Source organism: Onychomys torridus, chromosome 3 (assembly GCF_903995425.1).
Source record: "Onychomys torridus chromosome 3, mOncTor1.1, whole genome shotgun sequence".
Classification (NCBI taxonomy): Eukaryota; Metazoa; Chordata; class Mammalia; order Rodentia; family Cricetidae; genus Onychomys; species Onychomys torridus.
Window position 1 is genome coordinate 79737628 of NC_050445.1, and position 18276 is coordinate 79755903.

The following is an 18276-nucleotide window of genomic DNA, read 5'->3' on the forward strand; positions in this document are numbered from 1 at the left end:
CAGTATGTAATGTTTATATTCACTATCTTTATTTACATGGTAAAACTAATCCTAGAAACATAATCTAAGAAAACATGCTGTAATTTTAACAGTTAATATTAATGTGAAGCTCAAAATATAATTGCATACAATGCTATAAAAATCATTCTTACCCCAGCTTTTAGTAAGTTCCATGTGTAATCTATGGCACAAATAGCACCTGTTCTTCCACAGCCTGCACTAAAGACACAAAGTTTGAGAAAGAAACAACTTGATTTTTAAAACTAAAAGGCATATTTACATTCAGAAGCAAAGATCATTTAAGATATCATTGATGAAAATCTACTTAGTGAACAAAATACAAATGAAAGTACAGGGACATTAAAATTTCAATCTTTAAAATTTTAATTCAAGTAATTTCTAACAGTAAGTGACTCACAGGAAAGCTGTAAGTAAGCCTTAACTCTGTACCAGTAACAGCCCGAAGAGATAAAGTTATTCTCAAAAGTTGTGAGCATAATAAAATGCTCAAGACGGCTTTATGTTTTGGCCTAGAAGAACCAGTAAATGTTAACAGGTATGGGAAGGGGAACACTACAAGACCTAGGAGTCAGCTTTAGAGCCAGCAGTGCTGTCTGCAGCCCCATCCTATAAACAAAGACACCTAACTACCCCACCTCCTGAAGGAGGAGGAGAGCTAGATTTTCCAAAATGATGTGCTAATGAAGAGGAAAGCATTCTTGTAAATATACTCTAGAGCTGCATGTGCTGAAACCTGCCTGTGCTGATGGAGCACGTAAGCAGCTGAGGCAGGGGAGTGGTCGAGTCCCCAGCCAGTCTGAGACAGGTTTTAAGATCCTATCTATATGGGTTGGGGATTTAGCTCAGTGGTAGAGTGCTTGCCTAGCAAGCACAAGGCCCTGGGTTCGATCCTCAGCTCCAGGGCAAAAAAAAAAAAAGAAAGAAAAAAGGTCCTGCCTACAAACACACACACTACATCTCAAATAGACACATTTCGCTCCATTTGTAGACGTGCTTAAGTTACCGCAGTTAACACTTTTGTTGTTTAAAAGCATTAAATAATCAATTTTTAAAACTAGAAAAATCCAACTGAAGTAGACTCAAGAATTATGGTTACTGACCCGATAACATGACAGAACAGGAAATAATTTTAAATAATTGTAAAGAAAAAGATCAAGTCAAAACAATTTCTCTTTCAATTCCCAAACAAAACACTTTTCTTTTTTAACCAATTGACTACAACACACCACTGAACTAATTATGGAAAAATTGCTTTAATTCACAAATGTGTTAGATGATTCCCAAATTTCTACCAGCAAGCCACTTCTGGAGCTTATTTACTTACTAGGCAGAAAGTAGTCCTCTTCACTAATCATAAGACACCAGTTAGGTAAGAAAACTTCAAAATTAAAATAACTAAAATCTTTTTAAAAAGAAATTAACCAATAAATCTCTTATGTCTGAAAATCAGGAGTCAAGTAGCTTTTATACTATTTGGAAATACATAGATTTATCTAATGAAATTCAACATTAGGTTTAGAAATATCCTACATGTTACTAACAATAAAATCAGCAGCAGCAGCAGAAAGTAACAACACAGGGGTGAGATCGTCCTTGTCTAACTCGATGCTTACCCGCTCAGTGTCCTTGGCTACCCCTGGCTTTTGTTTGTTTGTTGGGGGTTTTCTGTTGTTGCTCTTCCTCTTCCCCCTGCCCCCACCTCCTCATTTTGAGACAGTCTCACTATACAGCCCCTGGCCTCTACCTCATACAGTCTCTCAAGCAGTGAGTCTAGGCACGAGCCACACTATCAAGTTCTTGAATACTTTTAAATTAAAACCAAGTCGGGTATGGTGGCTCATCCTTGATTGCCATCCCAGCACTGGGGGAGGAAGAGGTCAAAGTTCAAGGCTCACCTAGGCTCCTGAGACCCCATCTTAAAAAAGATACTGATGGTCATCCAAATGAGGCACACATTTAAAAACCTTCCCAAAAAGCGTTGCAGCAAAGAGTTCTATCATAAATGTAACCTGGGGTACACTGGAGTAGAAAGGTGATCAGGTGAGACAGGGGACAAAGGAGTCACAGTATTTAAGGATGTAAAAATCACAGAAATGCTTAGGGACGCAGTCTTAATTTCCCAAACATGGAAAATTAAAGCTATCTTCTGCCCAACTGAGCAGAAAAATAACCAGACAATAAAACAGCTCGATGTATTCAATTAAAAACAGAGGGTTATCTTACTTAACACAATTAACCTCTAACCCACACTGGACATAAAACTAGTTACTCCTTCAAAGATAAACAATGACATGTCCATTGCCCTAGAACTTGAAGGCTGGGGTTTACATGTCAAAGTGATTAATTTTGCAAAAAGTAATTGGAATTAAAACATTACCTGCAAAGAGTGAAAACATTTCTATAAAGCAGTTGTGTGTGTGTGTGTGAGTGTGAATGTGAGTGTGAATGTGTGTGAGTATGTGTGTGTATGTGTGTGTATGAGTGTGTGTGTGTGTGTGTGTGTGTGTGTGTGTGTGTGTGTGTGTTTGTGTATATACATACCTAAACTTAAGACTACTAAGAGGGCAAGTCATTATTTAGTTTTAGGTAACGCTATATAGCACAATTTAATAAAGTTGTCCAGTAAACATGTACAAATAGTTTATAGTTAACTCAATGCAAAATGCTAGGCCAGGTATCATGGCATGCACCTGTCATCAGAGCAGGGTAGTGGAGGGAAGGAAGAGTAGTCCTGGCTGTTGAACAAGTCTGATGCCAGCCTGGCCTACATAAGACAAGGTTTTTAAGGCCTTCGATCCTCAGAAAACCTTGGGAGATTGGCGTATTTAACAATAAGTGAATGCCACCTACCACAATTTCTTAAAAGGGGGGGAGGAGAATGCTGGTTTCATGCTCTGCTAATGATTTCAGGCAGTTTAAAACTATAATTCATGGTAGGACAGGCAGTGGGACAGACTGGAGGCTTGCTCCTCAGGAAGAAAACAACACTGAAAGTTTTGTCACTTGGAAACACCTTATAGTCTACATTGTAAGAGCTCTGAAATTGGGGTATATCTTACAAATGACATCTTTACTGTGTAACTGACAATGGATTTGTCTTTTAAATTCTCAAGTTTAGTAAGTGTAAGATAATTAACTTTTCCTTTCTTTTTTAAAGATAGTCTTACTAGGTAGCCCTGACTGGCCTTGGACTCTGAGATTCTCTAGTTTCAGCTTCCTTGGTTTTGAGATTATAGCCATGTTCACCACACCCAGCACTTGTCTGGACACCAACGGTGTATTTCTCTGCATATCTATATACATTTTTTAAAGCCTGAGGCTTTATCACTCATAAAAATTGGCCAGACTTGATAATAACGGGGAATATGACGATGTTTTACGGTAACATTCAGACAGTCTATTAACTAGATTAGATTGTATCAATTCACAGGGCCTCAAACATACTATAACAGAATTAGGAAAGCTCAAGATATAATGCATCAAGTTAATGTAGAAATAAAACTTCATTTCACAACAAACTTAAGCACTGTACTTATCTACATTTAGAAAATCCTTTTGTACCTGCAATGAATACAAATAGGCACATCTTCATGTTCTTGGTATTTCCTCATCAAGCTTATCATGTCCAGGATAGAGTCAAACGAAGAAGGAACATCATGGTCTGGCCAGTTCACATAATGAAACTGATAGAGCCGACGAGACTCCTTCATAAAAGACGAATTCAGTAATTAGAAAAATATATTTACAAATTTCTAAGCTATGTATTTCATTTATCATTTCTAAGATACCTTCAAAAAACTCAAATAAACAATAACCTCCATTTATTACTACTCACCATACAACCAGTTCTGAGGATGCTTCCTATGTAATGACTTATTTAGCTTCCACAGGGAAGGTGGTGCTCATGCCATCTCTATTTTATAGGTAAGGACATTTAGACACAGTAACCTGCCTAATGTTTTATAGGATATAACAAATGCAGGTTGCAGCCTAAGTGACATTAACATATGTAACATGCTCTTTATCTATTAGATTTTATAACATACTCTTTAATCCACACTTTGAAATTGATGATATATAATTTTTAGAATTCATTAGAGTTAAAGGATCAAAAGAATAATATCCTGAAAAAGAAGAAGAATGTCCAACTCCACTTCCTCACTATAGATTGTTGGTTCTCTATTTGTGGTCTAGCAAACTATCTGTCTCCTCTCAACCCTTTGGGGGCAACTGGGATAGAAACAGGGGAGGTTTGTTTTCAGAATAATGCTAAGATTTTACTTTCCTTTTCTTTCAATCAGATAATGTTTGTATTTCCATGTCTTTAACTTTTTCCAAATTTTAATTTTATAGTAAGTACTGAAAGCAATACCCACATAAATCAATGATCCAAAGAAGCCTCAGTAACTCTTTCATTTATGTGTGTGTACCTTGTACCCATTGGAGGTCAAAAGAGGGCTTTGGATCTTCTGAAAGTGGAGTTATAGAGTTGTGAGCCACCACATTGGGCTGGAAAGTAACCTGGGTCCTCTGCAAGACCAGCAAGGGCTCTTAGCCTCTGAGCAGTCTCTTTAGCCCCACGATAATTTTTAAGATTGCTTAGTCTAGATGTCAACAGAAAGAACGGAGCTTGGAATTCAGTTCCAATATTCAAAGTCTGTAACTGTCATTTACTAAGCAGGCATGTTATTTCACTCCTCACATCTCCTTTACCTATGCCTATATATAATGCACACTTTTACAGTTAGGACAACTATGATCTTTCACACGTGTAGAAGGTACTAACTACAGATAAAATGTGGCTGGGCGGTAGTGGTGCATGCCTTTAATCCCAGCACTTGGGAGGCAGAAGCAGGCAGATCTCTGTGAGTTTGAGGCCAGCCTGGTCTACAAAGTGAGTTCCAGGAAAGGCACAAAGCTACATGAAAAAATCCTGTCTCGAAAAAAAAAAATAATAATAATAAAAAATAAAATAAAATGTGCAACTTAAATATAATAAGTGACTCAACTAAAAGGATATGACTAGTAATGTCAGGGAGAAGAACAAGTATGGGTGGTAGCTTGTCAAAAGAAAGCAGGTAGGCTCACAAAAGAATTGGGAAGAATGATGTATCTCATGACCAAGTTAGACTAACAAAAACAGATGAGAAAAAAGTTGAGAAGCATTTTTCCAATGTCCTTTTAGACATGTCTGGTTTATTCCCAGAGAAAATATCATTTCATTTCATCTGAAACATTTAAATCAATACCCTGAGGTAAATATAATTTAAATCTAAATGACAATTTACTTTTTTATTTCTTATATTGCTGGGGATTGAACCCTTGTGCCTGTTAGACTAAGGTCTCTAGCACTGAACTATATGCCAGCCTCTAAATGAAAATTTAGTTTTGTCTCTAAAAAATTGTGACTACAGCTGAGTAATAAGTAATGCTATAATGTGTCTATTAATAGAAGAAAACTATTAGCAACAAAGAAAGCACAATTTAATTCGTCCTAAATAAATTAAAATTTACATTATTTTATTATGCAATTTGATAAGCATAAGGCTCAAATACTACCTAAACTGCATAATAGCAAGACTGAGACTCAGAGCAAGAATGGAGGGCAGGGAGGGAGAGATGGGGAGGCACTCTTTTTCTATAATGGGAGTTGCTTACATTTTGAAACTCAAGTAAAAGTGTTCGAATGAAGTAGTCTGTTCTTGCTTGCTCATTTTCCTAAAAGGAAAAAAATTTGTCAATCAGTAAAAACACTAAAATGAAAAAGCACACATATCAAAACAAAATAATTAAAAGTACACAATTACAAATTAACATTTAGAATTTTGGACATATCTAATAATTATCTTAAAAATCTAAAAGTCATTCACTTAAGCTTTTCAATGGTGCTAGGATCTGAGCCCAAGGCTTTGTGCATGCTAGGATAAACACATGCTGGGCTATAGCCTCTACTTGTTAAAGTTCTGTCTAACTCTTAAAGGGTTTAAAAAGGGTCTATTAACGGATTATTTAATCATGACTCTAACAGAATATAGCAAAGTAGAATCCTCTCCAGAACAATGCTTTCAAAACAAGCCAAAAAGAATGTCATGCCTTAAAGTCTGCCACTGCACCCATTTTCAGCCATGCCTTCTCAACTGTCAATTTAAATACACAGTCAAGAGGGAAGAAACCCCAAAGTCATTGTTCTTATCATGGTTACAGGAACCATGAACAACTCTAAGTCTGATGCCATCTCTCAGCTAGAGCATCAGAAGGAGCTCTGTTTTTGTCTGTTGCTGAGTTCTTTTTGCCTTGTTAATTGTAACCACAGACAGCTTAGGTCAGTCATTAACAAGATTACTATATGCTAATTAATAATATAGACATCCAATACTATTCTAGAATGGGAACTTATTTTTTATTTACTGTTTTAATTTATCCTGGAACTTGCTCAGCAGACCAGGCTGGCCTCAGCATCAGCCTGCTGTCATGATTGTGACATGCACCCCCCCCCCCCCCCACACACACACAAAGGCATGTGCTACCATGCCCAACCTTTTTTTCAAACATTGTTAAGAGGAAAGTGTATTTTACTTTTCAGAAGGAATCAAGAAGCCAGTATGGTAACTCATGCCTGTCACCCCAGCACTTGAAGACTAGGGGAGACTTCTAGAGAGCAGAGATCTAGTGGGAAGACTGCTTCAAGTTTGAGGCAGGCTTGGCTACATATGCAACAAAAGGATTTGTAAAAAGCCTGGTGGGCAAGAGCTGACACCTACATTTTAGGTTTCATGTCAAATTACCTGCTATAAGGAATAATCATCACTTTTAGGATAGCAATTCTCAAGTTTAACTTTATACACAATTTTAAAATGTGGGGAAGGATAATAGGCAAGGTTAATATGACCTACTATACCCCAGTTAACAATGTTGTTTTCCATTTGTTCCATTAGAAGTGAGTATACCAATTTTCACAGATAATTTGATCAAGGTTACATAATTATTATCAAGAGATATAAAAAGACTAACAGAATCAAAAACAAGGAAAGCCTAACAGTCGTAAAAGTCATTTCCAAAGCTCCTAAATTTAAAAGCAGAGTAAACATTAGTACTGCTTACTACAGTTAAGTAAAGGTTTACACAGGATTGAATCCTAGGCTTGCAACAGCCTGAGTTCATACCATATATCAACTTAATTGTTCATCAGTCTACAATGCAAATTTTCTGATTAAATCATGTATATAAAAATAGGTATTGTGGAGGCTTCTTCCCTACGGTCTAGCTTTTATAATGTAGGAAGGTGATATTCATTCAGATTGGTGGAGTCTCACTCAGCTATAAACTGTGAGCTAAAATAACAACGAAACTGGCAATATATGCCTGGTGATGTCATTATGACAGGAATGTTATATGACCCCTTTCATTGAACCTAACTAAAGCTTGCTCTACAGGATAGAGCTCATGCCTGACACTGGGAACTACAACTATGGCAGGACAGGTCCTATTCTCTAAGGAAGAAACCACTTCTATGATTTTGCTAAATGGATAAACTGCTTTCCAAATACTGATCTTTATATAATTGATCAGTGCCATTCTCAACCCTCAAGAAGCTTCTTTTTGTAAGGTGGAGGTTAATATATATATAAACTCTCCTGTTGTTGCTTTTTGCTTTTTTTTTTTTTTTTTTTTTGAGACAGAGTTTCTCTACATAGCCCTAGCTGTCCTGGAACTCGCTTTATAGACCAGGCTGGCCAGCTACTCAGAGATCCACTTGCCTCTGCCTCCTGAGTACTTGGATTAGAGGTGTGCGCCACCATCCCAGCTAACAGAGATACTCTTCACTGATTAAAGAGAAGAAATTAAATGAGTCTAGAGCACTCATCCACAAATGGGACATCTCTGTCACAGCCCCTCCCCCAAGGCTCAGGAACCACTGTAGACAAGGAAACACAGAAAGTTCTAAGAGCCATAGGTGAGAGGACTGCTATGAAACTGTTTTGGATATAACAGGGCTGCTGCCCATGGAAATTCATAATAGCTATAGTTCCCCGCATAAGATAGAGCCAATAAAAATTCCAATATGGATGGAGGAGGGGCACAGACAGTCCCACTCCAAGGAGAGGGATTACTGGCAGCTGTTGGTTGCTGAGCTAGGAACAGTTAACTTTCTTTAGGGTGTGGATGCTCTAGCAGATGGCCATACACCACTTGAACCAATTACACTCGGTGGATGAAAAGAAGGTCATGAAATTAGGGAGGAGAGGTAGTCAGTGGGTTTGAGGAGTTGGAAAATGAGGCAGGGACGGAGCTGACCAAATCTATTGTATTCATACATGAAAATCTCAAAGCCTAAATTTTTATTTTTGTTTGTTTATTTTTCGAGACAGAGTTTCTCTGTGCAGCTTTTGTACCTTTACTGGAACTCACTCTGGAGTCCAGGCTGGTTTTGAACTCACAGAGATCCACCTGCTCTGGCCCCTGAGTGCTGGGATAAAAGGCATGAGCCACCACCACCTGGCTCAAAGTATAAATTTTTAAAATAAATAAAAATAGGTACTTACACAAGAAATTCTAAATGGTGCAAATGTTATAGGATCTTCTCCATACAAAGGCCAATAGCGCTCACATTTTTTCTGTAGTCCAAAGAAGATATATAGAAAATAAGTCAGTAACTGTATGATGTTTCTTAAGCTTTTATAAATTCTTTGTGTCCTAGGGTTAAGAAGAAGCATTGCTTGGTATAAGAAGCACTTTGCCACTGCTAATTATACTATTCTATTGGCTTGTGCTAATTAAGAGTGATTTTCACCACCTATACAATGAGGTCATTAATGAAATTAAAAAGAGAAATTCTAAACTTTAGCAGTATTTAAGAAAAACACCTCTAGTTTTTTATAGCGTTCTTCCCATTTTTTGTTTTATCCTCCACTTTATTTTTGATTTCTTCTATATAAGGCTCTAGCCTCTTCATGATGTTACTTATAAGGTTGTTTTCTTCTGCTTCTTCCATTCTGTGATGTTCAGGTCTATGAATTATGAACCAAAGGCTGTGGAGCCCCCAGCTGGAGCAGGCCCTCTGGATAAGAGAGACAACTGAATAGCTTTAACTATTTGGGAGGCACCCAGGCTGTGGGACTGGGACCTGTCCATAGTGCATGAGCTGGCTGTTTGGAGCCTGGGGCTTACACAGGGACACTTTGCTCAGCCTGGAAGGAGGGGACTGGAACTGCCTGTACTGAATCCACCAGGTTTAAATGAGTCCCCAGGGGAGTCTTGGCCCTGGAGGAGATGGGAATGGAAGGGAGAGGCTAGGGGGAAGGTGGGACCAGGGGCGGGAGGGGGGAGGACAGGGGAACTCATGGCTGATGTGTAAAATTAAAACACAAATACAATAAATACAAAAAAAAGAAAAACACTATACGAGCTGGGTAGCAGTGGCGCACGCCTTTAATCCCAGCACTTGGGAGGCAGAGGTAGGTGGATCTCTGCGAGTTCTAGGCCAGCCTAGTCTACAGACTGATTTTCAGGATAGTCAAGAGTTACACAAAAAAAATCATGTCTTGAAAAACAAAAATAAAACACTAGATAAACAAAATTTAAATTTCCAACTATAATCAAATAATAGTAAAGAGTATTAACATTTACATAGAATATTTGATTAGTCTTCAATTTTTAGATTTTTATTATGTTTATTTTCTGTCCCAACATTACTTAATACTAGTAAACAAATTACTTCCAAAGAATAAAAGAAATTAGTTAAAATATGGCTTCTCCGTTATTTATGACATGTATACAATATTTACCTTGCTTCTGTAGCACATCTCTTAATGAAAATTTTAATAGCCATTTTTTTAGAACTTGAATATAAAGAACTTCATATAAAGATACTACACAATGTATTCCTGAAGTCTGATTTGTGTGTCACATCTAGATGTCAAATGCATTTAATTAAGTACTATTCTTTGTAACTAGATTACCATCTTTTGCGGTGACACTTTCAGGACTGATGCTGTAGGACATCCCATGGTATGAAATAAAGCATCACTCTACACAACATCAGCTAAAAATGAAAGCAACGGGAAGCTCAGTGACAAGTGTCTGCTAGTGTGTGTAAGGTCTGCGTCCAATCTGAGCACTACCAAAAAAATAAATAAACCAACCAAACATTTTCTTTTCTGAACTTTGAAAATAGTATAAACAAAAGCTGGGAGTGGTGGTGCACACCTTTAGTCCCAGCACTTGGGAAGCAGAGGCAGGAGATCTTCAAGTTTGAGGTCAGCCCGGTCTACAAAGCAAGTTTCAGTACAGCCAGGGCCACACAGAAAAACCCGGTCTTGAAAAACTGAAACAAACAAAAAACATGAGAGAGAGAGAGAGAGAGAGAGAGAGAGAGAGAGAGAGAGAGAGAGAGAAGGAGGGAGGAAGGGAGGACAGCATAAACAAGTGGTGGTGGGGCTGTGGGAGGGTTCAATGAGTCTAACTTCCTATGCAAACCTGAGAACCTGTGTGAAGTAAGGTATAATGATATCCATCTGTCACCCCAGCACTGTGGGGAGGAGACAGAATTCTGGATGCTTAATGGCCAGCCAGTCTAGCTGAAATGAGCTCCAGGTTTAGTGAGAGACCCTATCTCAAACAAGAAGAGGGAGACCGAGCAAGGGAAAGACAAATACAGACTGGATGCAGACCTCTGGTTTTTCACACTCAGATACACATCTGACTATACTTGCACACACACACACATGTATGTAAAGACTCATGGACACATACACACATATAGAGAGAGACTGGTTTTTGCAGAAACTAATCAGAACATTCATGCTATTTTTTTTTTTTTTTTTGAGACAAGGTCTTATATAGATTTGACTGGCCTTGAACTCATTATGCAAACCAATCTGGCCTCAAATTTGTGGCATGCTTCCTACCTCTGCCTCTGAAGTGTTGGCATTACAGGTGTATGACACCATATGCAGCTTAAGCTGTCATTATCAGGATTGCTTTGATATGCTTTTGTTCAATTTTGTTAATATTTCAAAAATTACTTTCTAGACAATGAACTGTTTGACTTAAGTACCATGAAACATTTGAAAATTGCAAGTAACAATATACAATTATTTTTAGTATTATAAAATGTACTTCTGAAATACAAAAAGATGTTTATGCTTTAGAGGCCATTTTGCTCCATGTATTGTATAAAACAGCAGAGCATATAACGGAAGTGTATACCCTCCTTTAACTACTTGGGATCAGATTACTGTGAAGTAATAAATGATCAGGAACTTCTAGCCCCCAAAATACAGTGTGTTAAGCCATATACATACCCTTCCCATCTCAAATTCTCGACAGGCCATTACGATGATCTAAAAAGGAGTTAGTGTGGGAAATAAATAAAGTATCAGTTAAAAATAGTTTTACTTTTAAAAACAAAAACAAATGTCAATAATTATCTTTACCCTGAGCAAAAGTATACTTGGTCTATATTCAAAAGTAGCTTTAATATATACAGCATAGTATAGAGGTTGAGAAACCATCCAGTTGTTAAGAGGCTGCTCATCCAGAGGACCTGGTTTCAGTTCCCAGAGCCCACATGGTAGCTTGCAACTATCTGTAACTTCAGTTCCAGATGGTCCGATGCCCTCTTCTGACTGTGCAGGCAACTGCACACACATAACACAAACACACATGCAGGCAAACACACTTAAACATAAATAAAAATCTCAAGAGTAAGTATAGGATAGATAACAAGACTATCTTCTAAACAAGAACTACCTACACAGCAGTAAGTACGTGATGTCACTTAAAATGACTTATTTCATTTGGATTGAGCTGTGAATCTGACTTATTTATTTCTTACTTTTAAATTAAACAAAAGGACTGCTAGAGAATTATTTACCTAACTTCACCAAATATTACAGTACATTTAAATGTAACCTTTCTAAAGGTTGAACATATTAAAATTAACAGCCTCTAAATGTAAGTTATACTCTAAATGTAAGTTATACTATCTGCTTCTTCATTTTATAATAGTATTAAAATATAAAAGTTGAAAGATTTCATAGTAAAATTATACATTACAGCCATTAAACTTTTATTTAACTATCACTGTACTTTTTTATTCCTCTATCATCTTATTTGTAAATGTATTCCAGTATACTCTCCGCTAGATACTTCAGCATGCACATTATTTAGATCGCAATAATGTTTAATACAGTATTTCCCTTGAAAACATGTAACAATGAAATACACAGATCTTAAGTGACCATTCTCCAAATTCTGACAAATGTGCACATCTGTGAAATCCAAACTCCTATCCAGATATGTTTCCATTACCTACAAAATTTATTCCTGCTTTAAATTTCATTTGAGCTGGGCAGAGGTGGTGCATGCCATTAATCCTAGCACTTGGGAGGCAGAGGCAGGCGGATCTCTGTGAGTTCAAGGCCAGTCTTGTCTACAGATCGAGATCCAGGACAGGCCCAAAACTACACAGAGAAACCCTGTCTCGAAAAACCAAATCATTTGAAAGTGAAATTGACAACAAACACTAAGTACTGCTGTTATCCCACCCTCCTTTATTAATCTCTCAAAGGGATAATGGAGGATGCCAATGTGTGAAAATCACTGTAATACATTCATGAGAGGAATGAGAACTCATTGTGACTGGGCTTCCACATCACACAACAAATGTTGATTCCACTGATGATGCACAGTCCAACAGATGGGCTCTTTGCAGTATCCAACAATCACATATTTCCTTGCTTTCAAACTAAGGGCACACTATTTCCCTTTATCTAAAAAAAGCCAAAGGAACTAAAATGCCAATAGTTTAGATATGTTTCCAATTGAATGAGCTGGGGTGGGGAGACAGGTTCCTTAAATTCTTTTGTAGTTCACTTAATGATTTATAGTTAATATATTTACTTCTATTTTCCTAGGAAGAGGGACCCAAAAGAGTCTACTTCTAGAAAAGGTTAAAAGACATGGCTGCCATGGATGGAGGAGAGGCACACTGAGTTCCTACTCCTAGCTGAGGAGATGCTGACAATTGATGGCTGTTAGGAAGGGGGAAACAGTTTCTTCTTTATATTTTTTAAAAAATTTCTTGTCTATGGACAGGTCTTTTGCCTGCATGTAGTTCTGTGCATTATGTGCATGTGAAGTCACAAGATAGCATTAGACCCCCTGGAACTGGAGTTATAGGTGGTTGTGAGCCACCATGTGGGTCCTGGGAATCAAAACGAGATCCTTCAGAACAGCCAGTGTCCTTAACTGCTGAGTCACCTCCAGCTCCAAGTCAGTTTTCTTTGGTCATCGGTAGGCTCACCAGGTTTCAGTGGATGGCTCCATATTGATGTGTTTATGAGTAGCACTAAGTGGACAAGACATTGGAAGGGTGATACAAAGGGGGATATCCAAGAGCTGGAAATGGGGATTAGAGAGTACATACAACAGAAATACACTGAATGCATATATGAATTTCTCAGATTAAAGTAAACATAATTATACTTATTATTTTTAAAAAACATGCCTATATTATTAAGTATTGTGTTGGTCTATGGAAACATTAATCTTTTTTAATGACTTTAAAGTTATTCAGTAGCTATATCATTGGTTATTAACTTAGGACAAGACAAGATTTAGATTGTAGGCACACTTTTCTTTTCTTTTTTTAATGTCTGCATATACATATGTCTGTGTGAGGATGCCAGATCCCTTGGACCTGGAGTTACAGAGAGTTGTCAGCTGCAATGTGGTGCTGGGAATAAAACCTGGCTCCCCAGGAAGATCAGTTAGTGCTCTTAACCAATGAACCATCTCTTCAGCTCTGCACACTTTTCTTAAAATATCTGAACCTGTTTATGAGAATTTAATGAACCATCTTCAAAATTAGCTTTTGTCTTTTCCAGAAATGTCATTACACTTAAACCATTAATTATACCTAAAAAGTTGTTGTACTTCTTACTCAGTAAGATACCTAATGTTATTACATATTAGAGATCTCAAAAGCAACAATAAGTCACTTACCACAACATTGTATTCCCATATCATTCTCCAGAAGTCTATGACTGTATTCGCTAAAGGCCCTTGGGTTGCCACATATGCTTTTGGCCCATAGACGCCCTGAAAGGTGAAAGGTAAACTTCACATTTACTATGATTATCAAGTATGTTTCATAACTCAATAGATTAAGGTTTCAAGTTTTATTAGTAATGCTTTCATCTAAAGCCATTTCTTTTCACAGTGCATAGAACATGGCAAAATGTGCACAATTCACTTGTTTTTGATAATCAATATAGTACTTTGTATTTACTGGATGTATTGTACACAATCATTAATTAAATCACTTTGTGATTTAATTAATGCAAAAATTAAAGCAAAATCTTGGGCATGATGGTGCACGCCTTTAATCCCAGCACTCAGAGAAGCATGCAGATCTCTGTGATCTGTGAATTTGAGGCTAGTATGGTCTGTATAGTGAGTTCCCTGGCTGTCCTGGAACGCAACATGCAGAGAGACTCTGTCTCAGAAAATAACAAAAAATACATAGTCAAAAAAATTAATTATAGCAGAAATACAAAAGCACAATTTAATTCTAAGAACAATACTAAAACTAGTTAGCAGTTCCTTCCATGGCTGCCTTAAGAGTCCATTCACAGCCCACTACAGGGCTTTGAAATAAGCTAAGAACAGATCAAACCAGATAGCCGACTAAGCAAATGAACTGGCATATACTTGAATCACTGTCCTAAGTACAGTGAAAAACTAGCACTCTTAACACACACATATAAAAGAGTCTACATATTGACACTATCTGGACTATAATACCTATTTTTGTTTAATCCATAAATTCTGTTTTAATGTTATAAGTAAGTTTATTTTGTTAAAGGATTCTTTTTCTGAAACCATATTTGTTCAACATTACAAAGACAATTATTAATTTTACCACTCTTACTATCTAACATTTATTATCAACAAAATACCTATTAAAATATTTATGACTGCCAATACAAAAATCATTGAAAAGCTTTAATAGTTATATAACTAGATCCAAAAAGCACAAAATAACCTATAGCCTTTATTTAAACTCAGTCACACAGGACGTTGCATCTCTTTCTTGGTAACAGTATAAACACATGACAGGCAGGGAATAGTAGAACAAGCCTACAATCTCATGACTGGGGATTCTAAGGCAAGACAAGAAATCTCAAGTTCTAAGCCAGCCCGGGCCACATAAAGAAAACTGTGTCTCAAAGCAAGCAACCAGCTTATCACTTCAATACTTTTGATTTGAGGCTGACTACAGTTACCTAACAAAATGACTTTCACTTTATTATTCCATTTTTAAAAATATTTATTTATTTACTATATATACAATGTTCTGCTTGCATGTACTATGCCTGCAGGCCAGAAGAGGGTACCAGATCTCATTACAGATGGTTGTGAGTCATCATGTGGTTGCTGGGAATTGAACTCAGGGCCTATGGAAGAACAGCCAGTGCTCTTAACCACCGAGCCATCTCTCTAGCCCCTATTATTCGATTTTTATCTACTTATTTATCTATGTATTTACTTATCTTGAGCCAAGTCATATCCTCTAACTAGGCTGGCTTTGAATTCACTGCAATCCTCTGGCCTAAGCCTCCTGAATGTTGGAATTACAGGTATATGTCACCACATATGGCTGAATTATCATCACAAATAGTAACAATTACCAAAGATTTAAAAAATTTTGGTGTATCTTATAAATTTAAATCAGTAGTACCTAGTAATTTTGGCATTATTAATTTATCCTAAGAAACTGTTCAAAAGAACAGTATTTATTATAATTTCGTTACCAAGAAAAATTGGAAACTACCATATGGTTCAACAACATTTAGGTTCAGCTAAGCTCAAGGAACAATTTATAGTAGTATTTATAAGCTTTCAATGTAAAAACAGCACATAGAAAACTGTCTCTGCTAATCCCCCACCCCAGCAGTTTCATCTGTATATGGCTAAGGTGGCTAGGAGGAAAGCACGTAAGATGTACAAGGCAAGGGTTTTATTATTTATTTTCTTATTAGTACATGCTGGGCAGTCAACACCTTCAATAAAATCTGTATATAGGAAGGCATTAAGCGCAGCAAGAAAAAGTCCCTTCATTTTAATACGTACCTTAATAAAATTTGCATTGATATAGTCTGAATCTTGAGATGGAGTCTTCAAAGTCAACTTAACTCGGCTGTGGTCAACTACAAGACAAAAGATTATCCTAACTTAGATCCAGGTGGCATTGAAGCATTTCCCTTTTCTGGCTTTTTGTGGCAAAATGTAGCTCACAAAGGCACTGAACTGCTTTCAGCCACCAAGTGCTGGGATTACAAATGTATCACCACATTTACTTTAAAAAATAGAAACTGAAGTTTAGATGCCAAGAAGGTAATTTTTAACATTATTTAACAAAAAGTAAACCTTTGAGAAAAGCAACACAAAATGTAAAAATTATCTCTGGAACTTTAAAAATAAAAAACATTAGGCATTGACCCAAATTAACTAGGGTTAAGTCTCAGTATTTTTGTTTTTTGGGTTTTTTTTGGAGCTGAGGATCGAACCCAGGGCCTTGTGCTTGCTAGGCAAGCACTTTACCACTGAGTTAAATCCCCAACCCCAGTATTTTTGTTTTTTAATTTAAATTTTGTCTTTAATCCCAGCACTTCACAAATAAAGGCAGGTGGATATCTGAGTTCCAGGCAACCTGGTCTACAAGTTCCATCACATAGAGGGTTATATAGAAACTCTGTCTTAAAAGAAAATAATACAAAACACAGTAAGACTCTATGTGTATGGATGTTTTGCCTGCATGTATGTCTGTGTACATGTGTAGTGCTCACACAAGTTAGGAACTACAGTTACAGAAGGCTGTGGTGTGAGCTGCCATGTGGGTGCTGGGGAACTGGACCTAGTCTCCTGGAAGAACAACCAGAGCTTTTAACTGCTGAGCCATCTTCCCAGATCGAACCTCAGAACCTTTTAATTACTATTACTCAAGAGTTCCTTTCCCAAAGTTCTTATTAAGAAATCTACCTTTTCATATTTCACAAAAAATTATGAAAATCAGTAACTATGACTAACAAATTAAAATACTAAATTATGACAGGATTGGAAAAAAAATTAGAGATGTAAGGTAAAGAATGCAATCTTTCTTTTATCTTACAATATCAAGACTCATTTTATTTTCATTTGCATTGAGTTATGTAAATCCTTATTTGTGTGTGTATATGTATATGTATATATATATATATATATTTATATAGTGTGTGTGTATATGTATATTTGTGTGTATATGTATATGTGTATGTGTATGTATGTATAGTGTGTGTGGTTTTTCCAGACAGGGTTTCTCTGTGTAACAGCCTTGTCTGTCTGTCCTGGAACTTGCTTTGTAGACCAGGCTGGCCTTGAACTCACAGAGATCCACATGCCTCTGCCCTGACAGAACTAAAGGTGTACGTCGCCACGCCCAGCCAGTATTATTAGTATTATTTATTTTGATAGGAGGGGACAGGAGATGCTGAGGGACATGTGTGTCCCATGGAGTTTATCAGAGAACAAACTGTAGCAGTTGGTTCTCGCCTTCCACCATGTGGATTCTGGAAATTGAACTTAGGTCATCAACTTGGTAGCAAGTACTCTTACTCACAGAGCCATCTTATCAGCCTTTATGTTGACTTAAAAGAATTTAAGACTGGGCATAATGGCTTATGCCTTTAATGCCATCATTTGGGGAGGCAGAGGCAGGAGAATCTCTGTGAGTTTGATTGAGGTCAGCCTGGTCTACATAACAAGATCCAGGCCAGCCAAGGACATAGAGACTCTCTTTCAAAATATCAAAACCCCAAAACCTCATTAACCCAAAAAATTACAATAAACATTTAGAAATGACTTTAAATTTAAACAAAGACTGCAAAAATAGTGTAGAGTTACAACTACTTGCTTCTGAACTTCCTCTAATAATAATAACAACTGTTTTGGAGGGTGGGAATATTTGAATGGCTTTGAACTCATGATTCTTTGTACTCAGCCTCCTAAGTGCTGCGATTACAGGAATATGCCCCCATGCCTGGTTTGATATATAACCACAGCTTAATTATCAAAGCCAGAAAATTCAGTTATAAAACTATTAAATAACAATTTGCAACCATTTTTCATTTTTCAAGATTACATATAGATTTATGTTTTTTCCTATGTCTCTTCCAATTATAAGTTTCTCTGATTTTTACCTATGACTGGGAG

General features: G+C 37.0%; 1 protein-coding gene across 6 annotated transcripts in view; it reads right to left on the minus strand.

The window, feature by feature from the left end:
• The window catches only part of Ptpn12 (protein tyrosine phosphatase non-receptor type 12), a 65749-nt gene that overhangs the window by 18916 nt on the left and 28557 nt on the right, over positions 1-18276 (minus strand). For all 6 annotated transcript variants that reach the window (XM_036181128.1, XM_036181127.1, XM_036181132.1 and 3 more), the window contains 7 exons: positions 16159-16235; positions 14029-14124; positions 11325-11363; positions 8565-8636; positions 5680-5739; positions 3583-3725; positions 153-219 (listed from right to left, as the gene is read on the minus strand). In XM_036181128.1, the coding sequence (XP_036037021.1) occupies positions 153-219; positions 3583-3725; positions 5680-5739; positions 8565-8636; positions 11325-11363; positions 14029-14124; positions 16159-16235 (554 nt within the window). The remainder of the gene's footprint in view (positions 1-152; positions 220-3582; positions 3726-5679; positions 5740-8564; positions 8637-11324; positions 11364-14028; positions 14125-16158; positions 16236-18276) is intronic.